The 27510-nt window shown below is 49.0% G+C and overlaps 1 protein-coding gene across 5 annotated transcripts in view; it reads right to left on the bottom strand.

Moving 5' to 3' along the window:
- The window catches only part of myo9b (myosin IXB), a 114128-nt gene that overhangs the window by 61301 nt on the left and 25317 nt on the right, over window positions 1–27510 (bottom strand). For all 5 annotated transcript variants that reach the window (XM_072243946.1, XM_072243949.1, XM_072243945.1 and 2 more), the window contains exons 2-9: window positions 24446–25350; window positions 6283–6377; window positions 5368–5430; window positions 3847–3946; window positions 3492–3595; window positions 2717–2846; window positions 1460–1549; window positions 376–492 (exon numbers count right to left, since the gene is read on the bottom strand). In XM_072243946.1, coding sequence (XP_072100047.1) covers window positions 376–492; window positions 1460–1549; window positions 2717–2846; window positions 3492–3595; window positions 3847–3946; window positions 5368–5430; window positions 6283–6377; window positions 24446–25282 — 1536 coding nt within the window. In that variant the 5' untranslated portion in view covers window positions 25283–25350. The remainder of the gene's footprint in view (window positions 1–375; window positions 493–1459; window positions 1550–2716; window positions 2847–3491; window positions 3596–3846; window positions 3947–5367; window positions 5431–6282; window positions 6378–24445; window positions 25351–27510) is intronic.

The raw sequence follows: 27510 nt of genomic DNA, 5'->3' as shown, positions 1-27510 counted from the left end.
TGAGCGGGGGCCGATCCATATCTGCCTTGAATGGTCTTCCGCTCTCCCCCTCCCCTGCGTATATTGGATTCCACACCTACCCCTCCCTCCAGCAAGGAGGCTATCTCTCCATCTAACGCATCGCCATCACTTTAAAAAAAACCTCCAGGCACCCAATTTTCTGAACTCAAGTAACAATTTAACTCTTTCAGCCCCTATACCACTGCACTAAATCCGCATATGCAGCCAAGACTCTTCCTCCTCCCTGGTACAGTGCCCAAGGAGCATCAGAATATGGCTCTGCACGGCCGAATGCAACTCTCGACCTCCCCCCATACCTCATGGCCACATCGTAACCCGGCAACAGCGCGGAGACACCAACGGGTGTGGTTTTACCATGACAGACTCCTCCATGTCCTTTTTATTGAGGAGAGCGTGGTTAATCCGAAGGACGATCCAATCAAAAAGAGCAGTGTAGAGAGATTTGGCCATGGAGTCTCGTGTGGTCACAGCCTGTGAAAAGCACAATCGACAGTAGTTCAGAGAGCAGAAGGACCCAAGTTCCCAGCTGGGCCAGCCCAGTTCACGGGGACTATAGCTGGTTCTTTGACCTAGCTAATCCGGACTAGTGTCCAGCTACCAGAACAGGACAGTACTGACCTCTGAGCAAGCATCCAATGCAAATCCAAGATCACGTCCATCACCATCACACACCCGCATCGTCAGCCAAACATTCCTGACCCAATGAGCGTCAGGAGACTGACTTTCACCCTCCAAGTACAAGGCTACCTTAGGAATCCACAACTCCCCCCCCCCCCAAATGAAGAGCGAGATTGGTGGGGCAACTCAAACTATTGATGCTGCTTCAGAATTTTCTACGAGTCTCTCCACCACCAGTTACTTCGGCCTTGGTGGCCAAATTGACATTTCCTAATTTGGAGAGGCAAGAATGGCCATCATTTTATTTGGGTGATGGAGAGCAAACCCTTTCTCTGGACTGGTATGTATGCATTGGATCTCGAGCAAGGATCAGTACAGCAGTTCACCCACACCAGATCAGTAACCCACCCACGAGCCCAAACCCTCGTTGCCTCCAACACAGATCACAGAGCGTACCATCTACAAAATGCACTGCCGTTACTCACGGACAGCTCTCTCAGATGGACAAGCTCCACCACCAGGGAGGACAAAGGCAGCAGACCTGTGGGAACACCATGACCCCAATTTCCCCTTCAAGTTGGACTGTTCTGACTTGGACATTCCTGCAAAATTGGAACTCCCTTCCCTGAGGGAGCAACTTCACATAAAGAGGAGCTGTTCAAGGCAGTGGCTCACCGCCACCTGCCCATGGGCAATTAGGGCTGGGCAATAATTCAATAATAGGGCTGGCGATATCCACACCCTGGAAAAACAAATTATTAAATTGAGCCAGACTGCTTCACTGTGGGCTGGAGAGAAGAAACACTGCAGAATAACCAACCTCATTGAGGCTATATGGCAAAATCAACTTCTCGCCAACTGTCACCGTCTTCCTCTTTGTTAATGCCTCGACTAACATGTCTCGTTTCACCTGAGAAGCAGAGAGTACAATTAGCTCACAAACTACCTAGGGTACAGTTCTCATTTGACTATATGGCAGCCGGAGCAAAATTCGGCCACTTGGCCCAAGGAACCTGCTCTGCCATTCAGTCAAGCCCGATTTATTATCCCTCTCAACCCCTTAATCCTGCCTTCTCCCCGTAAATTTTGACGCCCTTATTAATCAGACTCTGTTTTAAATATGCCCAATGACTTGGCCTTCCAGATTCACTACCTTCTAGCTAAAGAAATTCCTCCTCTTCTCTGTCCTAAAGGGACGTTCCCCTATTCTGAGGCCACCTCTGATTATACGACACACAAAGGCATTGGAGAAGGTGGCAATGGACCAGTGGGTGATACATGAACTGAGGGGTTGCAGCTTTCAGAAAAGATTGTTCAAACTGGGGTTCTTTTGCCTTGGAAATAAATTCAGGAAGTGGTTGAAAATGCTATCGCTCTATCTCTCTAGAAAGAAATGCCTCCAGAATTCCCAACTGAATTAGTAAGGGATTAGTTTGCACTGATAGCCGAGTTCTGGTCTCCTTTGCAAGTGTTGCTGTCTTTTCTCCAGAAGGAGAAAAATGTATTAATTCAGCTGCGAATACAGGAGGCATTTCTTTCTCCAGGGATCAGTGAAAACATGGAACTCACTCCCACAAGGAATGAATGAGGTGAGAAGGGTGGAGATAGATCCAAGCACAGGAAGGGAAAAAAAATCGGAGATGCTGATAAGGGAGACGCAGGGCTTGCTAGAGAAGTTGGAGATTGTAAGTTTTCACTTATAAAGCAAACTAGAACTCAAAGCCGCAACACAAGGTATCTCCTGATAAACCCAGCGAGGACCCGAAAGACTAATGTGGGGGAGAAACAGCAGAGTGGACCAGATGAACCATACTCGGTGTGACATCCAACCCGATAGCTGAAGTTCAGGGAGAAAGAAGGCGAAAAGTCCTGACGTGAAACCTCAGCTCTGCCTCTCTGTCTGCTGACAAGTTGGACATGTTCTGCTTTCCCTGTGGAATGGAGAGGAACACTTCCCTATGAAGATGCTGAGTCCCCGTTTCCCTCCCCAGCTCAATGTTACGGTCATCTCTGTGCTCTGATGGAGAAGGACTGGTGAGAGAGGGTGGCGAGGAGAATGCCCTCAGCAGTCACTTGCCTTCAACAACTCCGATAGGGTGTCCAGCACCTCAGGAGGTCCCACCTCCAATCCCTCCTCTCTTCCCGTTGCTTTCTTCGTGTAGACAACGTTTCCCAGATAGAGGATTGCAGAGAGCACAAAAAATATCCTGTAGAGGCAAGCGCAGCAGTCAGAAGCTCGGGCAAGGACCGTGTCTGAGATCCCGCCCACTCCAGAAACTTCGCAGACCGGTCTGCGGTTAAAAGGGTCGTCTGCTCCCTCACAGCCCATCCACAGGCAGAGCTGCTTCTCCACGGGGCTCATTACTGAGCAAGGAAAGGCAGAGACAGGGGTTTACACCAACCATCCGCTGGGACTGACCTCCCACAACGTGCTGCTGCGAGAGGCCCCCATTTCCTCCAAAACCTATAGAACCCTTCCCACCCACAACATATCTCCAGCAGAGGCAGCAATTCCTGTGCCGGGAGAGACCTCCTATGGGTCCAGCTCACACCTAGACATCACCAGGTGGAGGCAGTACATAGGCAGTCGATAAATACTACAATGATCAGTAGTTGAAGAGCCACAGTGAAACCCAGTGCCTTGCTGGACTCACAGATTTTCCAGATAATTGGAGCTGTACTGTAGAGCGACCAGGTAAAAACTGCCTTTGGAAGCTTTAAGCAATGGAAACCATAGAAACCATAGAAACTACAGCACAGAAACATGCCTTTTGGCCCTTCTTAGCTGTGCCGAACCATTTTCTGCCTAGTCCCACAACCAAGAGAAAGAAATGTAAAGCTGAGAATCTCACTGATTCTTGGTGACGTGGAGGAAGCCCACCATCTCCATGGCCTGCTTCAAACGCTCAAAGTCGTGCTTGAGGTCCTCGCCATCGTCGATGCAAAAGTTTTCTTTCTGGAAGAGCAGGAACAGACAATATTAGAGGAGGGTGGGGAGAGGGGGAGTAGGGGTCAGGGAGAATGTGGGGGGACTCTGGTGGGAGTGCAGGGCGCAGGGAGCCGATGGGCAAGGGCGGCGTAGGGTGGCAACGAGAGAGAGCCCGCGGGGTGGCAGAGGCAGGGAGAACGAGACGAAAGCAGAGGAGGTTAAGAGACTGGCAGTGAGACGACTATCACAACGGCCTGTCTCTGGCGCCATGGCCCCACCTGGTTGAGGTAGTGATAATTCTCTGGCAGCTGCAGCTGGAAGTCCCTGCGCTCCTCCTCGCTGGCCCCCATCAACAGGTAGTAGAAGACGTGGTAGTTCCTGCACAGAGAGAGGGACAGCAGAAATCAGGAAGGGCAGCAGGAGGGGAAAGCAAAAAGGCAAAATACTAACACCCGCGACTAAGCCGTTAATCAAGTCACGGCAACAAACCTCAACTCCTGGTGAAGTCTTCGGGTGCTGGAGACGAGAGAGTCGGGGTACACATGGGACGATGGGTAGTGGTTACATAGTACAGCACAGTACAGGCCCTTCGGCCCACAATGATGTGCTGACCTTTTAACCTACTCCAAGATCACAATGTTATGTTGAACTTTCTCCAAGGTCACTCCAACCCTTCCCCCCACCCCACATAGTCCTTCATTTTTCACTCATGTACCTATCTAAGAGTTTTTAAAACATCCCTAGTGTATCTACCTCTACCACCCATGGCAGTTCATTCCTTTTTTTACTTTTCGTGTAGAAAAAGGTATTCTCTGACACCACCAGCCCTACATTCTTTCCTCCAATTGCTAAAAAACTATGCCTTTTTGTATTAGCCATTGCCACCCTGGGAAAAAGGCACTTGTAGTCCCCTCTATCTACATCTGTTATCACCTTACACACCTCTAACGTCACCTCTCATCTTCTTTCATTCCAAAGAGAAAAGCCCCAGCTCACTCAACCTTTCCTCGTAAGACACACTCTCTACCCCAGGCAGCATCCTGGTAAATCTCCTCAGCACCCTCTTTAAAACTTCCACATCCTTCCTACCGTGAGGCGAACAGCACTGAATTAGCTCCAAGTATGGTGTAACTGGAGTTTTAAGGATCTGCAACATTACCACAGCACTGAGTTTAAGAGCCACAATGAATGAAGGCTGACGCACTGCAGTGCCTTCTTAACCACCCTAACAATTTGTGTGGCAACTTCGAGGGGTCTTTGGATGGGGGCCCCAAGGTCCCCCTGTTCCTCCACACGGCTGTTCCAGATCTCTCAGGCTTTGTCCACAGGGCTAGGCCGAGATGTGGAGTGGCCTGTCAGTCCTGCCTGTGGGTGCAGGCCCACAGTAGAGAGGTCAGTCCAGGAAAAAAGCTGAACTGTGGCAAGGAGTCACCCCCCCCCCCCATGGTTATCTGGGCCAAAAGGCAGGGATAGACAATGTTTCAGGAATCACTCAGGGTCACACATCTGTCACACCAGATGCAGGGGTCCTGTGCTCCGACCAGAAGGCAGCCAGGCTGTGACCTGCTGAGATACACTGAGAAACAAAGAGGCCCGGCTCCTGCCAAGACCCCTGCCCTGGCCCTCTCTCTCGTCAACTTTTGGCAGCTCGTAAATCGACACCAGCTCTGCACTTTGATCTCCGGCTTCTGCTCTGGCGAGCCTGCCTTGCTCACCGCTCAAACTGCCTCCTGACAGGAGGTCATCTCAGGTTACCCTGCACAGGTCACGGGGTCAACGGCCACCTCAGTGCCTTTTACCTCTCGTCAGCCTCTTGCGACACCAGACGGGATTTCTCCAGGAGGTACTTCTCCACTACAGCCCTGGAAAAGGAGACAATGTTAATCTCAAGCACGGAACAGAGAGATCTGAATGAACGCCACTGGAAGGGCAAAGGCAACGTTTGTAAAAACATGAGGGTGAAAATGACAGTGGGGAAAATCAAAAAATCAATCTGACATCAGAGAAGCACAAGGACACTGAGCAGCACACGCAATATAGTGAAGGAGCTCAGCGGGGCCAGGCAGCATCTACGGATGGAATAAACCGTCAACGTTCTGGGCCAAGACCCTTCAGCAGGACAGGAAAGGAAGGGGGAAAGGAGTCAGAATAAGGAGGTGGAGGGAAGGGAGGAAGAAGTACAAGGTGGCAGGTGATAAATGAAAGAAGGGGAGGAGATGAATTAAAGAACTGGGAAGTTGATCGCTGGAAGATATAAAGGGCTGGAGGAGGGGGAATCTGATAGGAGAGGGTAGAAGAGAGCACCAGAGGGAGGTGATGGCCAAGTAAGGAGAGAAAGTGTGAGAGGTGTGGGAGGGGGGGACACTGAACTCAATCAAAGTGTGCTGGTGATGCAGAAGTTGGCGACAGGAAGGGGACGAGTGGAGGATTGAAGTGGGGGACCATGGTGGCTGGCAGCGAGAGGGGAGGCGTGCTGTGGAGGACTGGGGGGGGTAATGGAGAAAGGCACGCTGAGCAGAAAAGCAGGCAGCAATAAAGGAAGGGCAAATGAGAGGCAGTGGGAGGAAGAACAGGGGTAGGTGAACGAGGGAACATTTGCCGTGTAAGGGGGAGACAAACGGAGTATCTTTCCTGGGGAGTGAATCCTTCCACAGGTAGGGCCAACATTGTCACTACAACCATCTCTCAGCAGCTTCACTGAAGGTCACACTCACCCTCGGACTAGCCCGTTCTCCAGGTAATTGACTTGGATGAATTTGCCGAACCTGCTCGAGTTGTTGTTGTGAGCAGTTTTTGCATTTCCAAAGGCCTGCCGAAACACAGCAAGGAGTTACTCCAGGTCCCATCAGCATGACTTCCTGCTTCCCACCCCCCCACTTCGTACGAGGAGCCTTAACAAGGCTCCCAGTTCTCCAGGAGGCCAGGGACACTCAGCTGGGAATTTCAAAGGAGACCTTGGTGGACAGGCACTCTGTGTTCCGCTCCAGAGGACTGTTCAGCTTGGTTCAATATTCATCTGGGATGCCACGAGGTTTCTGCCCAGATTAAAGCTCCCATTTTATACAATTAAATAGATTATAGCACAAATAAATTACAACTGAAGTAAAAATCATAATGTAAATTTATTTAATTCAGATAATAAGACCATAAGATACTGGAGCAGAATTAAGCCATTTCATCCATCAAGTCTCCTCCGCCATTTTGTCATGGCTGACAGATTTTCCTCTCTGCCCCAATCTCCTGCCTTCTTCCTGTATCCATTCATGCCCTGACTAATCAAGATCCTATCAACCTCTGTCTTAATTATTAATAAAGACTTGGCCTCTACAACTGTCCAAGGCAAAGAATTCCACAGATTCACGACTCTCTGGCTGAAGAAATTCCTCCTCATTCCGTTCTAAAAGTACACTCCTCTATTCTGAGGCCATGTCCTTTGGTTTTAGAGACTCCCACCATAGGAAACATCCTCTCCACATCCACTCTATCGAGCCGTTCCAACATTTGATAGGATTCAGTTAGGTCACCCCTCATTTTCCGAATTAAAGTGAAAAGGGGCCCAGAACTATCAAACACTCTTCATATGACAAGCCATTTGATCCTGGAATCATTTTTGTGAACCTCCTTTGAACCCTCTCCAGTTTCGGCACGTCCTTACTAAGATAGGGGGCGCGAAACTGCTCACAATACTCCAAGTGAGACCTCACCAGCGCTTTATAAAGTCTCAACGTTACATCATTAAATAAAATCTCCATTAAGGTGACCAGGAATGGACATGATTGTCATTAAAACCCATCTGGTTTGCTCATGTCTTTCAGGGAACGGAATCAGCCTCCTTTACCCGGTCCAGCCTCGACGTGACAGCAGAGCAGAACGCAACCAGCGAGAGCAGTTGGGTATGTTGCGCAGATCCTGAGAATGAGGCAATTAAAGGGTGAAGAGGCAATTGGGAAATTGCCCCAGGGTAAAGGCACCAGGATGACTTCCCCATGAAAACATTAGATTTTTCCGGCAGTCCGAGCTTCACGGTCACTTTGTATTTAATGGATTCCTCTGCCTAAACTGAGGTAGAACTTGAAGACATGATTTCTGGATTTGATGAAGAGTAAGTGATGCCACGTTGCTGCAGCTGGAAACAGTACACAGCCAACGCAAGGGTCTCTGAAACACAGACCGCGTGGGCCACAGCAATAGTGTGCACAGGGCACTGAGTAAACCCAACGCGTGGAAGTGACCTCAGATGAAGAGGGAATCATGAGGATTTATAATTAACTCAAAAAGATCTAAACGATGATCTCACTTCCTTATTTGAATTCATTCACTTCTCCCCTACTCCTGCCTCCTTTCAGACAGTGTTCAGGGGCAAAGCCTGGAGAGGGGAAGGTACCATCGGGTGCCGTGTTCAGATGTGCAGGGAGAGGTGGGGGGGGGGTGAGGAGAAGGAAGGGAGGTGTGTGGAAGGGGGGTGTGAGGAAGGGGCGTGAGGAAGGGGCGTGAGGAAGGGGCGTGAGGAAGGGGGTGTGAGGAAGGGGGTGCGTGAGGAAGGGGGTGCGTGAGGAAGGGGTGCGTGAGGAAGGGGCGTGAGGAAGGGGCGTGTGAGGAAGGGGCGTGAGGAAGGGGCGTGAGGAAGGGGGTGTGAGGAAGGGTGAGGGTTGAGGATGGGGAGGAGAGGGGTTGGAAGAGGGGGTTTAGAGGAGGGACAGGTGGAAAGAGGGAGAGGGGGTGAGGGAAGGGGATGGCAGAGGGAGGGGGGGATGGCGGAGGGAGGGAGGGAGGGCGATGGCAGAGGGTGGGGTGGGGTGGGGAGGGGTGAGGGGAGGGCCAGAGAGAGGGGGAGAGTGGGAATGGGGATTGGTGGGGAAGAGCGGGGAGGAGAGTGGGGACTGGGAGGGGGAAGGGGTAGGGGGTGAGGGTGGAGAGAGGGTGAATGTGGAGAATGGGGGTTCTGGGGTGAGTGAGGGGAGTTGATGGAGTGAAGGATCAAGAGAGAGAATAGAATGAAGATTTCGATGAGCCCAATGATTCTGTGGCTGCTCGTTCAGAATTCTCTAATTAGTTCTGTTCCCCTGCAAAAAATTTCCTCCTATTCACCCAATCTGCCTGTGTGTTCCACATTACAACAGTCTATAAAAAGTAACTTGCTTCAAGAATAGAGACACCACAAAGCAAAAACTGGGTGAAAGACGGAGATATTTTCAGTCCTCAGCCTGACTCAAAGTCACACAGTGAATGAATCATTTTTAAAGAATGATCACTGAAGAAATGAAGGAAAGAATGAGCAAGATCTCACTCATAACACCGAGTCGATGGGTCAGTTTAGTCTATTTTTGCAGCTTGGTGTTTGGTGAAGGAGTGCTGACCAGGTCATCTGAAAAATATCCCCACTCTCATTAGCAAAGCATCTAGCATCCTGTCCACACCAGCCCAGACCCTTCCATCCCATTCCTACACTACACCCCCTATCCATCTCCAACAGTTCCTTCCACCCATCCTGGACCTCTTCCCCCACCCCTCCACTCAGCCCTGGATGCTGCCCGATCACCAAAAATCATTTGCACCATGTTCTGGACCCATCCCAATTCCTCCTAACCCTATACACAGCCCTGGATGCTATCCCATCCCCTTCAATTGTTTCTGGCATGTTCTGGACCATACTCTCTCTTCACTACCCCCTCCTTCCTATCCCAGAACCTACATGTTCCTCTACATCCCACACCCAATACCCTATCCTCCCAAATGACTTCCATTCCCCCTTTGTCACCCGCTCTCTGCCCTCTACCCAGTCCCTTCCCCATCTAAAACGTGGCACTCTCCCTCTACCATACCCTGTACCATCCCCCACCACCACTCTAATACCCCAAACGCAGTCCAGCCAGCGCTCAGAAACACTCCCACATCACGAAACCAGGTTCGGAAACTCTCCATATGGGGAACTGAGTTCATTCAATGGAGTCAGCAACACAGACAGTTGTCACATAAACAAGCATTGCACAAACCTAAACACTCAATGGCCAAACGCCCGGGAATGCTTGAACCCAAAACGCAAGAGATTCTGCAGATGCTGGAAACCCTGGACAACACAAACCAAATTCTGGGAGATCTCAGCAAGACAGGCAGCATCCAAAGGCATCCGTTAGTCTTGCGAGACCATGGATCTGCGCCTGGAAAGTCTTCACTCTCCAGGGCACAGGCCTGGGCAAGGTTGTATGGAAGACCAGCAGTTGCCCATGCTGCAAGTCTCCCCTCTCCACGCCACCGATGTTGTCCAAGGGGAAGGGCATTAGGACCCATACAGCTTGGCACCGGGGTCGTCACAGAGCAATGTGTGATTAAGTGCCTCGCTCAAGGACACAACACATTGCCTCGGCTGGGGCTCGAACTCACGACCTTCAGGTCGCTAGTCCAATGCCTTAACCACTTGGCCACGTGCCCACAAAGACAGGCAGCATCAAGGGAGGGAAACAGTCAGACTGATGAAGGGTCTCGCCCTGAAACGTCGACTGTTTATTTCCTTCCATGGGTGCTGCCTGACTTGCTGAGTTCCTCCAGCAGTTTCTCTGTGATGCTTGAACACGACTTCCTGCTAAGTTTGCTGCAGTTCCCAGTTTGAATAAATTGTACTTTCCCTCCATGTGAAGGCAGCTAATGGCCCCCCCCCACTCGTTTCTACTCTGTCAGCCACTTTTAAATTTAGACACTTTTTAATCATCATGCAGCCTCTGTAATAACAGCTCAGCACAAAATAAAGACTAAATGAAATAAGAACTCTGTATGGATTAAATTATAGGCTGCACACAGAGTCCAATCCACAAGAGACCTGCCGGTGTCCTCACTTAAACTCCTGCTCCAGCACAGGCCTCGAAATGAGGGGAAGATCCCAGGACAGCAGGGAAGCAGTGTGTAAGCTGCACACCTCCCCCATCAACGCAGGTCACCCTATTAGTCAGCACAGGAAATTGAGACACTATGAACTGAGCAGCAAGTTAGAAGGGTTTAAGTCTTCTGCTTCCTCCCCCTGGTTACATGTTCCCATAACCACCCTGTCTCTAATTAATCTTGCCATCAAGATCAACTCCAGATTTTATCCCCCGTCCCTGGAGATGTCCACACTGAACCAATAGAGTTAATGTCCATTAATCCTTTGAGCCTCAGCAAGGATCCCTGCCAAAGGAAACACAGACAGGAAGCTGGCTGGTGGCTTAGTCGGTCCAGGCTATGTATTAGTGATTGCCACAGAGCCCCGTCTGATCCTTGGACCAGATAGTCAAGGCAGGAGTGATCAGCTCACACCAACCTGCTTCGTACTCTGGAAAAGAAATCTATTGCCTTCTTCATTTCCAGCCCCCGTCCTTACTGGAAAAGACAGGTCTGTGCGCACGCACGCGGAGGTTTGAGCGTGCACGTGGGCACGATTACGTGTGCCAGGACTCGTGCTAAGCGAGGGACAACAAAATTGGGGTGCCTTTCGAGGTGAGATTCATGCTAGCTCTGAGGAGGGATACTGTGGCTGACGGGGTAAGCAGCTTGTGGGTTTGCTCATGAGGAAAGCAAAGTGCTGTTAAACTTTACACTGAGTAAGACGCGCTTCAGATCTCCTATGTGAGGGGCAGGGCTGAAGGTAGAATGAACACCAGCACGTATTATCTGACTCAGCCATGTGTCATGGCAGGGGGTCAGGTCTGTCCGCCTGACACTCTCACTCAGAGATTCTCAGCTGCATCACCCAGCCCAGAACAGCTTACTTTCCAGTTTCTGCAAAATGACATATTTGGAGTTACTTCTGACCAGTTTCCAAAGCGTCCTCCCCAGTAGATTCTATAAAAGGTCACCCACTAACCCGAGGAAGCACTGAAAGTCTGAATTCCAGATTCTCATTTAACACTGACATCAGCCATGTTTCTCAATGGGCAAGACTTCAGATTCAATTATACAGATTAAAAATACATTTCAGTAACTGGGTAGGGGTGCAGTATATCAGGAGGCGATCTTTCCCTACTCCCAAATTGGAGGAAAGAGTGGGACAGACAGGGCGAGGGAGATGTACAGATCGGGAGAGACAGGATGATGCGTAGACAAACAGGAAAAGAAAGTACTTGCATTTCTACAAGTCCTTTCATGCGCCTAACAGCCAATGAACTCTTTGAGGTTTCCGTACTATTGTAATGTAAGAACTGTGGCAGCCAATGTGAAATTAGTCACTGTAGCTGGTAATGCGGTACTAATCTGAACAAAGATGTAGGAATAGGGGACAAAGCTGGAAAGGAACAGGCTATTCTGCCCCTCATGGCTAATCTGGTTTTTCTCAAATTCAATTTCCCTGTAACTTTTACAGATTGGGAGTTTACCTTAGTCTTAAAGTTGTTATAGCCGGGGGTAGTAATGGGGACAAGCTCCTACTACCTATTAAATGCTCCCAATGACACACACTTCAAATAGCCTGACAACCAAGCCCGGCTCCTGGCCTTCACATGTGGCTTAGCTGCTAAACCTGGCGGAACCGTTTCTACTGACAGGAGAAGGGGGAAAAGGTGGGTTACTGGTGCCTTAAAACTAGTCGCTTCAGGCAGATGGGGCTCGTGCAAGATGGGGCGGATCGGTGGTTGACAGCAGATCGGTGGTTGACAGCTTATCTTGGAGAATGAAAACTCTGGTCTCAAACTTCCGCTGCCTTGCGGCTATACCCTCTCCTGGGGAAGGCGTTGGGAGTAAACCCCGAAGGAAAGATCCAGAGCTGGAGTCCCCTAAGGCAGTTCTACATTGAGTTCAACGCTGACTGGCAACTCCTGTGAAGCTGCTGGTACCAAACTGTATCAGTCTCTGCTGTTCCTTTGGGTTCATCGGATGCATGGAGAGGGAGAGCTTGCTACATGGGCAACAGCTTGCTCTCCATGTTGTACTGCCCAGGCTTGCATATCTAGACAGCTAGGACACCATATCCAGGGTCAACTCTGACCAACGGGGGCCTCAGAAACATACAGAAAGAGCATGTCCCAAAGAAGGATCCCAGGGCGAAGTATTGACTCATTATTCCTTTCCATAAATGCTGCCTGACCTCCTGAATCCATCCAGCAATTTGTGTGTGTAACACAAGGGACAGCTGTCTTTGTGAGAAGTGCAAAGCAGAAAATCCTCCCTCATCTCCGTCATAAAAGGGCATCTCTCTCCCCACAATAAGTTCATGCCCTTTGGTTCTGAACTCTCCCATTAGACAAAACATCTACCCAGACCTTACCCCTACTAGCTTCCTAAGAATCAGAATCAGATTTATTATCACTGGCATGCATTGTGAAATTGTTAATTTAGCAGCAGCAGTTCAATGCAATAAGTAATATAGAAGGAAAAAAAACAAGAAAAAAATAATAAATAAGTAAATCAACTACAGTATACGTATATTGAATAGATTAAAATCATACAAAAGAAAGAAATAATATATATTTAAAAAGTGAGGTAGTGTTCACGGGTTCAATGTCCATTTAAGAATCAGATGGCAGAGGGGAAGAAGCCATCTGAATCGCTGAGTGTGTGTCTTCAGGCTTCTGTACCTCCTACCTGATGGTAACAGTGAGAAAAGGGCATGCTCTGGGTGCTGGAGGTCCTTAATAATGGATGCTGCCTTTCTGAGACACCGCTCCCTAAAGATGTCCTGGGTACTTTGTAGGCTAGTGCCCAAGATGGAGCCGACTGAACTCACAACCTTCTGCAGCTTCTTTTGGTCCTGTGCAGTAACCACCCCCATACCAGACAGTGATGCAGCCTGTCAGAATGCTCTCCAAGGTACATCTATAGAAGTTTTTGAGTGTATTTGTTGACATACCAAATCACTTCAAACTTCAAATGAAGTATAGTTGCTGTCTTGTCTTCTTTATAATTGCATTGATATGTTAGGACCACGTTAGGTCCTCAGAGACCTTGACACCCAGGAACTTGAAACTGCTCACTCTCTCCACTTCTGATCCCTCTATGAGGATTGGTATATGTTCCTTTTCTTACCCTTCCTGAAATCCACAATCAGCTCTTTCATCTTACTGACGTTGAGTGCCAGGTTGTTGCTGCGGCACCACTCCACTAGTTGGCATATCTCACTCCTGTACGCCCTCTCATCTCTATCTGAGATCCTACCAACTATCGTTGTATCATCAGCAAATTTATAGATGGTATTTGAGCTATGCTCAGCCACACAGTCATGTGTGTGCAGAGAGTAGAGCAGTGGGCTAAGCAATCACCCCTGAGGCGCACTAGTGTTGATCGTCAACGGGAGGAGACATTATCACCAATCCACACAGATTGTGGTCTTCCGATTAGGAAGCCAAGGATTCAATTGCAGAAGGAGGTACAGAGGCCCAGGTTCTGCAACTTCTCAATCATGGTTATGGGAATGATGGTATTAAATGCTGAGCTATAGTCGATGAACAGCATCCTAACGTAGGTGCTTGTGTTGTCTAGGTGGTCTAAAGCCATGTGAAGAGCCATTGACCTATTGTGGTGATAGGCAAATTATAATGGGTCCAATAGAAGATTTAGTAGCATCACAACTTAGCAACTCTACTTCCCTAGGATTATGAGGAGATTTGGCGTGATATCTAAAACTTTGACATACTTCTACAGACGTGTAGAGGATAGTGTATTGACTGGCTACATCACAGCCTGGTATGGAAACACCAATGCCTTTGAATGGAAAATCCTACAAGTATTGGATTCAGCCCTGTACGTCACGGGTAAAGCCCTCCCAACCATTGAGCACATCTACATGAAATGCTGTCATAAGAAAGCAGCATCCATCATCAGAGATCCCCACCACCCAGGCCGTGCTCTGTTCTCACTGCTGCCATCAGGTAGAAGGTACAAGAACCTCAGGACTCGCACCACCAGGTTCAAGAACAGTCACCACCCCTCAACCATCAAGCCCTTGAATAAAAGGGGATAACTACACTTACTTGTCCACCATTGAAATGTTTCTACAACCAACTCTTTATCTCATGTTCTTATTATCTATTGCTATTTATTTATATCTGCATTTGCACACTTTGTTGTCTTCTGCACTCTAGTTGATGTTTCATTGATTCTGTTATAGTTACTATTCTATGGATGTGCTGATTATGCCTTCAAGGAAATGAACCTCAAGGTTGTATATGGTGACGTATATTTACTTTGATAATAAAGTTTACTTTTTCTTTTCCTTAATCTTTTCTCTGAGGATAACTCTTTCACCCCGTGATCATCCTCGTGTAACTTCCTTGAAACATTTCTGACGAAACAATTCCTGTCCTTAAGTAATGGAACCAAAACTGTTCTTGCTGTTCTAGACGTGCTCTCACCAGAGCATTGTAGAACTGCAGAAAAACTTCCCTTTTGTATCTGAGAGCAACAGAAAAATGACCAGATAATCTATCTCACTGTTGCTGGTTGATCTGATTATGAACAAATTTTATCATCGTCGCTGCCTCTGTGGGATCTTGCTCTGTGTATACTGGTTGCAACATGCCAGATGATCTTTGAGAACACAAGTTACTGCAAGTGCTTCCCCCTTTTCACTATAGAAGGTCACATTTTATCTTTAGACCACAAGCGGTCATCGCAGACAGGGAAACGATTTCCCAGGAGCAGCGGAGTACCTTTGCTCACAACGCTGGAGGGAGACAAGCCCTGGGGAGCACTGACGGCAACAGCAATCACAGCAAAGGCGCAGGTGCCCCCAACCCTCAGCAACACGAGGGTCACACCAGCAGGGAGAAGAGGCATGGAGGGCAAAAGTTAATATTTCCTCACTCACTTTGAATCTTAAGGATTCATAATTGGAATTAACAATTTTTTTTTTAAAAGAGTCAAAAATGTGCCAGAATCGACATCAGTGCTTGGGAATGCTTAGCTCTGGGAATGTGCTACAGCAGCTTCCTGCTCAGCTTTGCCCAGGGGAACAACCAAGTCAGAGAGACGCAAGAAGCAGAGGGCATGATCCAAGCTGATGCCTCACAGTCCTGAAGTCTGCCTCCTCCAGCAGCACATTAGGATATGCACCGAGGGTACAAACCTCAACACCCAGTTGCTAACTACTCAGTCTACAGTGGTCGGGGGGTGGTGGTGTTCGAAGAGGAGGTAAGAGGGCAAGGGATGGGGATTTGTTGGGGGGGGGGTGTAAAAGGTCCCGGGGAGGCGAAGGGTCCAGAGTTGTAGGGAAGAAGGATCCGGGGAGGATGTGAAGGGGACTGGGGCGGAGGTTGCAAAGGGGACCGGGTGCTGGGAAGCCCAAGTATGGGGTCAAGGGGACCGTGAGGCCCAAGGGGCCCAGAGCGCTGGGAGGCTGGGAGACCTGAAAGGGGGACAAGGGGGGCCAGGGCCCGAGGATGGGCTCAAGGGGACCAGGGAAGTTGGGTGGCTGGGGGTGGGGAGGGGAGGAAAAAGAGGGCCAGGGGAGCCACAAGGCCAGAGAGGGAGTGGCAAGGGGACCAGGAGGAGCTAGAGGCCAAGGTCTGAGAGCCTAGGTATGGGGCCAAGGGGACCAGGGGAACTGGGAGGGGGGCAAGGGGCCAGCAAAACTGGGGGGAGTGCAAAGGGGCCGGGGAAGCTGGGGGGTGGGCAAGGGGATGGAGGAGCAGGGAGCTGGGGTGGGGGGCTAAGGGGCCGGGGGGGGGGGCCAAGAGGCCAGAGAGGGGAAGGGGGAAGGAACCCGGACATGGGGGGGAGGCGAGGAGGAGGAGATTGGGGGCCAGTGTTGCCTTTAGCACTCCAGTTTCCATCCGCATTTCAAAATCACACAGATTGTGGGCTGTCGCGTAACCTAATAATGAGAAGCAAGGGCGCCCACTCATTACTGCTGCTCCTCTATTCTCCACTCATTTGCTGCTTGAAGTGTGTCGGTTTGCAGCATGTCATCAGATTGAAAGGAGAAGGATGAAGGCCCTCGCGCGCCTCACTGCACGATCGCAGTCGGCCAGCCCATCACCAGGCCTTTGGCAAAAGCAAAACAGGAAGGAACTTCTCTTTCTTCCTCTGAGCCAACAGGGAATGGTGTGTGGTCAGTGAACGCAGTCCCTCACGACAGCAAACCACCAACCACATCTTCTCTATTCTCTCTCTGCAAAGGAGGATCAGAGGGAACCAAGAGCTCCCGGGGGGAGCAAACTTGCAGCAACAGCTTGTGGTCCAGTGATGGGGAGGAGCGAAACCTCTTCACTGTCCAAAAAAATAATTATTTATCCCCAAGATACCAATGGAGAAAGCAGGGCAGGAAATAGTCTAGTAATGTGTGCGCTTTATAAGAGGTTCTTTCTTCGAGTTCTTCTGTGAACCAGATGTAAGAATCAGGCTCGGATCAATGACGACCAACAGACAGAAACCATTCCATGTGGTAATGCAGAATCCGTTCACTTTCCAGCTGGCTGTGGGAAGGCCGGTCGTGACATGAATGGGCAGCTTGGGTAGCCAATGGCAGAGCTGTGGGGGCGGAACCAAGGAAAGTAGGTGGTCAAGCAGGGAAAACTTCCTCACAAGTTCGTTGGGTTCCTTGAAACTCCCTACCAACCCTCTTTGGGGCAAGGGAAAGGGGAGGACTGAGCTGGAATTGGACACTCCAGTGGAAAAAGGTGACGGAGATGGGTGGTAAAAGGTTACTGGGTTCGTGGGGCAGAGGGAGCTGGGGAGAGATATATGGAAACCAAGAGTTTATAGATATATAAACTATTTTGAGAGATAAATGTAAGAGAGGGGGCTGGGAAAGGTCTGAGCAGAGCAGGAGAATGAAGCAGAGGGTGGACAAAGGAGAAGAGAGAGGGCTGGAGGAGGGTTGAGGCTAAAGGGGAGTTCAGTTGCTACTTGCTAAACTGAAAGTGATCCATTTATCCTGACTCTCTGTTTTCTGTATTTCAGACATTCTTTTCTCTATGCCAATATATTACCAATCCTCTGCACTCCTGCCTTGTACCTTCATACATGGCAGCTCATTGAATGCCACCAGGAAATTTAAATACTCTACATCCTCAGACGCACTCTAGTACAATTACCCCTTAATAAAATTACGCAGACTCTAGCTGATTAACACACAATTTTGTATGTCGCCTGTTATTACTTCTTCAACAATGGATTCTCCAGTGGAAAGTCTTTGACCATATATTATGGATTTCTCTTTCCCTCCTTTCTTGAATAGTGGTACTGCTTTCACTGCTTTCCAATTGTCTCAGACTTCCCTTTCTTTCTTTATTAATCTTTTTATTGATTTAAAAGGAACAAATACAAACAAGAGGAGAATTATCTCATATATATATAAATAACCATATGGAGATTAAAATAGACATTATCAAAATCATAACAGTGTTAAGCTAGTGTATAATATATAATAAAAAAGAAAACAGCGATTCTCCTCTTATCAGTTCATAAAGAGGAAAGAAAAAAAAACTTTGAATTTTAAATGAGAAAAAAAAGACCCCCACTATACTATACAAAAAAAAAAGGGACTGGGCAGTCCATTCTGAGGATATGACCGGAAAAGAAGAAGAAAGACTTTCTGATCAAATCTAAAACTTTGAAAAAAAATTGGAAGAATAATAAATCAAATCAAATGAAAATATTGAATAAAAGGCCGCCAGATTTGCTCAAATTTAACAGATGTATCAAATGTCCGACTTCTTATTTTCTCTAAACTTAGACAGGACAAAGCGGAGGAAAGCCAATAAAAGACCATAGGTGGATTGGAATCCTTCCACTTCAGTAAAATGGCTCTCCTAGCCAATAAAGTTGAAAAGGCTATCATACGTTGAGCAGGTTTCTCCTGAATCCGAGGAATCTTGGCAAATTATAGCCGGTAGCTATAACCGAAAGTCTTGAATGACTACCATCCAGTGACCCATGAAGACCCTAGAGAAGCTGGTCCTGGCTCACCTCCAACCCCTGATCAGATCAGCCCTCGATCCCCTGAAATTTGCCTACCGGGAGCACATTGGAGTCAACGATGCTGTCATCTACCTGCTGAACAGAGCCTACTCCCACTTGGATAAGCAGGGCAGTGCTGTGGGTATCATGTTTTTTTGATTTCTCAGGTGTCTTCAATACCACACAGCCCTCATTGCTGTGGGGAAAGCTCCGTTCTATGCAGATTGGCACTTTCATTATATCCTGGATAATGGACTACCTGAGTGGCAGACCACAGTTTGTGTAGCTTCAGAGCTCTGTGTCAGACATGGCTATGAGCAGCAATGGGGCCCCACAGGGGACTGTATTAGCTCCCTTCCTGTTTACCCAGTATGCCTCGGACTTTAGATACAACACTGAGTTATGTCATCTGCAGAAATTATCTGATGACTTAGCAATAGTTGGGTGTATAAAGGGAGGATGGGAAGATCAATACAGAGCCCTGGTGGAGGACTCTGTCGAATGGTGCAAGCTGAATCATCTGCAGCTCAACATCAGTAAGACAGGAGATGGTGATGGACTTTAGCAAGACTAAGCCAGCACTGCTGCTTGTTACTATTGATGGTGAGGACGTGGATGTGGTGAGGTCACGTGTGAAACACCAACAGAGGCTGTGTACAAGAAGGGCCAGAGATGCCTCTGCTTCCAGAGGAGACCGAGCTCCTTTGGAGTATGCAGGCCTCTCCTTCACATGTCCTACCAATCTGTTGTCACCAGTACAATCTTCTATGCGGTGGTGTACTGGGGCAAAGCCAACAGACTCAATAAACTGATTAGAAAGGCTGGCTCTGTTATAGGAGTCAAACTGGACACACTGGAGGCTGTCGTAGAACAAAGGACCCTATGGAAAATCCTGGCAATTCTGGACAATGTTTCTCACCCTTTGTATGCCACCTTGGCTGAACAGATGAGCACTTCTAGTAATAGACTAAGACAACTGCGCTGCTTCAAAGAGTGCTATATGAGGTCGTTCTTAACCTCAGCCATTAAGTTCTATACTGAGTCAACCTATAGCTGGGGAAGTGATGTTAGAATGTTTGAGGTAACTTATTTTTTCTTACTCTTTCTTACTTCTAATATTTGTATATCTGTGCACTTATAATGCTACTGTGACACTGTAATTTCCTTTGGGATCTATAAAGTATCTTTCTATCTAATGAATCTATTACTTCCGCAGCCCTGTCACTTAAGACCCAAGGATGAGGGGCTTTTCAGACACTTGCCCCTTGTACCTGTACTTTCTGGTGATAGAGATACCTATAACTTTTTCCTTCCTGATAAGCCCTTGAATACGTATGCTTGTGTCTGATAAACCACAAACGCTGCCTTCCCCTGTTCAGAGCTGCCTCCTGAACTCAATCAAAAGCTTATTCTTGCTCAGTTTATGTGATGCCACAAGTCAGGAAGTGGAATCCAAGACAAAAATCAGTCTCACATGAACAACATCCCCTTCCGACACAAAAGAGAAAGCTCTCACAACTCTTCCTCTTCATGACATACTTTCACCCACACTCCTCACTGCTTCCTAACTCTCAAAGGCTTTTCTCCTGCCCTCGCAGGCCAACATTATTTTCAGTGGTAGCTTCGTTGCCGCAATTAGATGTAGAAGGAAATGATTTTGCAAAGGATTTCCTTATCCAATAACATTATTATCCATAAACACGGAAAAACAGACAACATCAACAACAAACAAAAGGAATTCTGCAGATGCTGGAAATTCAAGCAACACACATAAAAGTTGCTGGTGAACGCAGCAGGCCAGGCAGCATCTGTAGGAAGAGGTGCAGTCGACGTTTCAGGCCGAGACCCTTCGTCAGGACTAACTGAAGGAAGAGTGAGTAAGGGATTTGAAAGTTGGAGGGGGAGGGGGAGATCCAAAATGATAGGAGAAGACAGGAGGGGGAGGGATGGAGCCAAGAGCTGGACAGGTGATAGGCAAAAGGGGATACGAGAGGATCATGGGACAGGAGGTCCGGGAAGAAAGACAAGGGGGGGGGACCCAGAGGATGGGCAAGAGGTATATTCAGAGGGACAGAGGGAGAAAAAGGAGAGTGAGAGAAAGAATGTGTGCATAAAAATGAGTAACAGATGGGGTACGAGGGGGAGGTGGGGCCTTAGCGGAAGTTAGAGAAGTCAACAACCATCATTCTCAAGACATGGATACCTTGGATTAGACAGAGAGTAAGCTTCTCTGCACAGTCTCATCAAATACTCTTGGGTGAGGACAGCTCAGGCTAGTTTACTGAATGCAATCAATGTAAAACTGCAGAATGTAGACACTGGAAGGAGTTTCCCATCTATATTTACTGACAAAAAAAGAAAGAGACTTTAACCTTGCTTTCTGCTTACTGTAGGCTTGGTTGGTGTGCACAGGAAAACTATTTGAGTGGGGCGGGGTGGGAAAGAAAAATACTTAACATCTTGGGTTGGGGGTGTTGGATTTCCACAGCGATTTTAGCAAAGCTAAACCTCCCCATCAGGCAGAAGCTGCCTGAGTGAGGTGAGTTTATTCCCGAAACTTGAATGATCTTGACAATTTTCAGATGGACGATGGCTTCTTCCCCACTGAAGGTTTGCACACATGGACACAAAACATAAAGCCATGGTCTATGGCCTTCCCCTCATTTTCTCGATTCCATTCAACTATCCCTAACCTTATATTTTGGTATTATTCTTTCAACCAAGAGTGGGCAGGTCTTTGGGCCCTGATGGGCATCCCATCTTCTGTGGTAACAAGGCTTCTCATCAAGAATGGACTCCATCTTTTAAAAAACAGCGTCCATTATGTCTCCTCCTCTTCCCACCATCTTTTCACAACACTGGTGAAGGAGGACTTTGATGGAACTTTCAGTGTCTTGTTCCTGGGGGCCTGCCTAGAGCATCTTCTGGATTTGTACAGGCCACAGAGTCATGCTTACAAGAAGGCGGGTCACATTTGGTAGAAGGGTTGCGGTAGAGGAAGGGAGAGTCATTCTCTCTCTCCCAGGACCTGGATCCAGCTGGATTTCTGGGATTCTGAATGGTATGACCACTCTTTGGCCTGATGCCTGGGTTGGAGACGGATCTTGGCTACTGCCTGTGGGTCTACATTTCTTGGCGAAGCCCAAAGGAGGCTACTTCATTGTCAATCCTGAAGCATCTGAAATGCTTAGCATAAACCTTTTGGGTGGGTTCAATGCTCTTGGTAACTGCCCGTGGGGCAATGGAACTCACTGTGGGGCATTCAAAAGGATTTAGTGTCCACCAAGGTCCATCATGCCCCCAAACAAATCTCCCCTCATCCCCACCGGGAAACTCCAGGAATTCCTGAAAAAGACCGTGAGTTGCCACAATAAAGTCTGACTGGCCATTGACCGGTAGTTGGAATTGGTGCTATTCCCAACATCTGTGCCAGCCATAAGAAGATGGAGAAGGGGCAGAACCCCACTTGAGAACCATCGGTTCATGGCGTTCTTCACTGGCTGAAGGAACAGGAGGGCAGCAAGTGGCTCTACTCCCTCCCAAAGCAGGATGTGATACGGTGAAGAATTCTTAACTCTAAGAAAACCAGAACTATTCTCAGCATCAGTGGCAGTAAGCAATCTTTCCATACGTTTATCAATCTTCAGGAAGGGAGATCTGAGGCTGTACAGGTCCCTGACAATGCCCCTTCATGTTGAGAGGGCTGTACACCTGGACTGCCCCATGACCAGCAGAATGCATTCTATCAGCGTGAAACTCATCTGCAGTCGTCTTCAGAAGAGACTGATATGTTTTGCTCTCCTGGGCTGGACCCAGAGGTTGTTCTCTCAGCTTATGCTGACAGTTCACTCCTCACATTCACAGATTCCATCAACCTGCAGGGGATGAACAGGCCTTTGGTGCTGCTTTTTCTGCCTGAATCAATTGGGAGAAATGTCCTGGACTCTCAGTAGGCCAGTGGTGGATAGACTCCCTGCCAGTGGAGATGAGACAACTTGCACAAAGCACTCCCTCTCTCTGGCTCTCCCTAAGCACCACTGAGGAGACGTCTGGCCAACAAACAGGCATTGGGAGGATGTCATTATTCAGTTAAGGACTGCTCTGGACAGTGGGATTAGCTGTTCGGGCCGCTGCCGCCACCTTTCCACCTTCTTGCCTCTCTCTGCCATCAATGCCCACCATGATTGACCGTTCCATCATCCACTGGGGAGGTGGGTTCCCACTGGAATCCTATGCAACAGGTTTTTAAGTAAGTTCACAGACTTCTAGAGCCTCTGTTTTTTCCTCTTTGCTCCATACATACCAGTGGAATGTTTGAGACTGCGAGGCGTCTTTGAGTACTTAAAGGGGCTGCTTCCGAGGTTCCGGCTGCAGTCCACCTCAGCCCCACGTTACTGCTCTTTGGGCATGAATTGATCGGGACCCCTCCTCATCCCTGCTTCCAAGCCCAGACAAGACAGGCATTCACAGATCCATGCAGTGCTCTTGCCTGAGCCTCTCCTGAGATTACTTTTATACCTAGGTATCCCTGGAGAGGGAGCACATGGCTTCTGCAGGTTTCTGAAAGACATCTATTTATTGAGACACAGCACGGAATTGGCTCCTCCGGCCCTTCAAACCACACCAACCGGTAATCCCCCGATTTAACCCTCGCCTAAAAACGGGACACTTTACAATGACCAATTAACCTACCAACCAGTACGTGTTTGGACTGTGGGAGGAAACCAGAGCACCCGGAGGAAACTAATGTGGTCACGGGGAGAACATACAAACACCTTACAGACAGCAACAGGAATTGAACCCGGGTTGCCTGTACTGTACACCATTGTGCTAACCATACGGCCCTTATATGACTGGTGGGAGCAACAGTGGATACTGAGAACAATATATTAAATTTTTGCTTCCCTTGTTGATGTTGGAATAAACTTATTGTAAAACAAAAGCATTCAAAATGGAGGTCGTCCATACAGTGCTGAGTTAGATACTGCATTATCCTTCCTTAATTCTCTCCCATCAAACATCCCAGGATAATGACAGCAAGCATTCAAACCAGAATAGTCTGTTTCTCCTACGATTTACTGGATCCCAATGTTAAAAACTACAAACCTAGTGCAGTTCGAACATTTTATGTCAGAAGTTCGGTGCCTCTAGACAGCATCAACAGTCAGTACCACCCCACCAAGTGCAGCGAAAAACTTCCACCGAGTTAAATTTAAAAAAAAAACATTCCCTATGGCAAAAGCATGAGGGACCAGGGTGCGGAGATCGAAGATGATTGACAGAAGCTGAGCTGGTGTGATCTGCCATGGGGGAATGGCCTCTTCCTGTGCTGGGTCACATCAAGTGCAACCAGCTCAGTTGGTAAGCAGCCCACACAAAAAGCTGGAGGAACTCAGCAAGCCGGGCAGCATCCTTGGGGAGGAGTACACGGTCGACATTTTGTACTGAGATCCTTCACCTTGAAGGATGTCAGCCTGAAACGTTGACTGTTTACTCCATCCATAGATTCTGCTCCTCCCGCAGTTTGCATGTTGTACTCAAGACTTCCAGCATCTGCAGGATCTAGGATTAGCGTCAGTTTTCACCTGTCACATGTACGTTGAAACATACAGTAAAGTGCGCCAAATTGTGTCAAATCAAATCAGTGAGGATTGTGCAGGGCAGCCCGCAAGTGTCTGGAGCCAACTCACTTGCCCTAACTGTATGTCTTTGGAACATGGGAGGAAACCAGAGCACCCGGAGGAAACCCATGCGTCACGGGGAGAACATACAAACTCCTTACAGACGGCAGTGGGAATTGAACCGTGATCTCACAGTCGGGACTGTAAAGTGGTTGCACGAACCGCTGCAGTAACGTGCCGCCCTGGTACGGGTAGAATCTTTCGTGTTTATGATTGGCAGCCTGGTTTCTGCTGAGCTTTCAGGAGCGGTGGATTAACTAATGACTGCTTGGATGGGTTTGGAACGCTGGGAGATGCTGATTTCTAACCGGGTCGAAGGGGTGTGTGACAATCCTACCTCTAGTACTGGTCCAGCACCCAGGATGGTTCTCTCAACTCCGCTGGCGTACCCCTTCTGACTGAGAGCTGTCAGGCAGTGGATGAGGAAGTTGGTGCTTTGGGTCTTGCCGGAGCCACTCTCCCCCGAGATCACGATGCACTGGTTCACCTGCTTCTTCAGCATGGTGTGGTAGGCCACGTCGGCCACGGCGAAGATATGAGGCTCCAACTTGCCCAGCTGGTGGTTCTCGTACATCTTCACGTACTTGGGGTTATAAATAGGCAGGAACTTGAAGGGGTTGATGGCGATGAGGATGCTGCCAGCGTACGTGTAGATCTTGTGCTTCAGGAAGCGGGTCTTGAAGGTCTGGAGGATGGTTTCCTCGGTCAGGGTGGGCAGCTTGCACAGGTCATTGTACAGGTGGGACTCTGGCGGCAGGAAGCCACGTTCCACCAGGCTGTGCTTCTCCCGCTCCTTGGCCACGACCTGCAGGTTGATGTAGCGGATGGTCCCGTCGCTGTTCCGCTCCTGGAGGAGGAAGTAGTAGCCCTCACTCTGCGAGTGCTTCTCCTGCGCCCGCCGCGGCCACAGCAGCACCCGCTGCACGGGCTGGTCGTTGGCATCAAGGATCCACTCCTCGCCCCCGGACTCCTTCACCTCGGCCAGCACGTAGCACTTGGAGGCGTCGAGGTTCAGCTGGCCAGTCAGCTCGCGGATGACCTCGGCCGCCGTCACATCCTTGGTGGCCGGCAGACAGTAGCACACCGAGTCCTCGCTGTAGAGGCTCGGGCAGATCTGAAGGGTGTAGACCTTGCCTTCTCGGTTGTCTGATTCATGTGCAGCTTTAATACTCATGGTTCCACAACGGTGACAGCGTCGCCCCTCACCATTCCACACACTGCTCAGGGCACAACTCCATCAACCTGGGGCCAACAGGGGAGACGAAGAGGGGAGAGGGAATGTTTGATGGTGGGAGGGGGGGAGAAAGAGAGAAAGAAGGGTTAATAAACATCTTTCAACCCATCTTGTTGTTATTCCTCTCCACGCCCTTTGGCGCATCGGGGTCGACCATGCCATTTCTTTAGCACTTACCGTTTTCTTACGAGGCTGAGTTGCTAGCTCGACGCTCAACCCAGCACGGATGGGAAGCGTGCGAGGAGCCGGCCGGATTCGAACCTGGGACCACTGGCCTCAAAGGCCGGTGCACATACCGCTCGAACACCGGCCGACTAACCCACCTTGTGTTCACGAGTGAAAGAACATGCATATTTTGACACCACCAAAAAAAACATCAGTTTTGCTGAGCAAAGACGTGAATTCACTACCCAGCACGGAAGTTCTTAAGTTGCTACAGTAGGAAATATTGTTAATAATATTACAAAAATAGACCTCCACCATTTTGTCCTGTGAGCAGTCAGTAGGGAAGAGGAGATTCTGCTCTCTTGACCTTGAGGCCTGGCCCTGGCTTGATTCCTTCAGTTGTGAACAGAGGTTCCACTGGCCAGTGTGTTGGTCTGATGCCCCGTCTTTGCTTTATTTTAGCTATTTAGATACACAGCACGATAGCGGGACCTTCCAGTCCGGCAAGCCTGCACCGCCAGATTTCTCTCACGTGGCCAATTAACCTACTAATCCGTAGGTCTTTGGATTGTGGGTAGAAACCAGAGCAGCCGGGCAGTCACAGGGGTGAACGTACAAACGAACATACAGAGAGCGGCAAAACTGAACCCGGGTCCCTGGCGCTGAGATAGCGTTGCACTCACTGCTAAGCTAACCGCGCCTGGCCTAATGTGTGGGGGAATTCCAACATGTCCCTGCTGGTGTGGGGGAGAGGGGGCTCGTTGTTCCGCTGCTGCTTACATGTGGGAGGGGGGAGCCGGGGGGTGGAGCTTTGGGGCTAACATTTGACTGCTGTTCATTCTTTGGGGCACTCCTCTGTTTTCGTGGATGGTTGTGAAGAAAAAGAATTTCAGGGTGTACGTTGTATGCATTTCTCTGACATTAAATGTACCTTTGAAAGATCCTTCTGCCATCAATCCGCAGGATGGAATTGTGTTGGAGGCAGGTCTAAGTGACGTGAGAGCAGGATGATGGCACGGTGCGGAGGGTGCATATTGGCTGGTGGCATTGAATATAACGGGGGCACTGTGTGGGCAAAGAGAGAATTTGGAGTCCATTACTGGGTGCTGGACACCTCACATCCATCGCTCTTCGAAAGGAAACTCTCAATGGGAAACACTATGACTTCCATTTGAAAACTTAGCATTACCATGGTAAAGTTCAGCTGGCTGTGTCCAATGGGGTGTGTCCGTGTTATCCTGTGGAGGATGGAGGTGCTGGGAAACCTGCAGCTAGTGACTCATCCCCTGACAGCCCAAGGCATTGCTCACCTACTTTAAGGCACAAGTTAGTGACGTGATGAACACAAACAAGAGAAAATCTGGAAATCCCAGCAACCCACCCAAAATGCTGGAGGAACTCAGCAGGCCAGGTAGCATCTATGGAAAAGAGTACAGTCAACATTTTGGGCTGAGACCCTTCGGCGGGACTGGAGAAAAAAAGACAAGTAGGGTTAAAAGGTGGGGGGGAGGGGAGGGAGAAACACGAGGTGATAGGTGACACCGGGAGGGGGAGGGGTGAAGTAAAGAGCTGGGAAGTTGATTTGTGAAAGAGACACAGGGCTGGAGAAGGGGGAATCTAATAGGAGAGAACAGAGGGCCACGGAAGAAAGAAAAGGTGAGGGGGGAAAGGGGGAAGGAGAGGAGGGAGGGCATTACCAGAAATCGATGTTCATGCCATCAGGTTGGAGGCTACCCACACAGAATATAAGGTGCTGTTCCTGCAACCTGAGTGTGGCCTCATTGCGACAGTAGAGGAAGCCATGGATAGACATATCGGAATGGGAATGGGGAGCGGAATTAAAATGGGTGGCCACTGGGAGATCCTGCTTTTTCTGGCAGATGCAGTGTAGGTGCTCAGCGAAGTGGTCTCCCAATCTACGTCGGGTCTCACTGATATATAGGAGGCTACACCAGGAACATCGGACACAGTATAGGGCCCCAAGAGACTCAGGTGCAGTGTCG

This window comes from Mobula birostris, chromosome 26 (genome assembly GCF_030028105.1).
Source record: "Mobula birostris isolate sMobBir1 chromosome 26, sMobBir1.hap1, whole genome shotgun sequence".
Lineage (NCBI taxonomy): Eukaryota > Metazoa > Chordata > Chondrichthyes > Myliobatiformes > Myliobatidae > Mobula > Mobula birostris.
The sequence above is the reverse complement of the archived record's forward strand: the minus strand, read 5'-3'. Positions and strand labels throughout refer to the sequence as shown.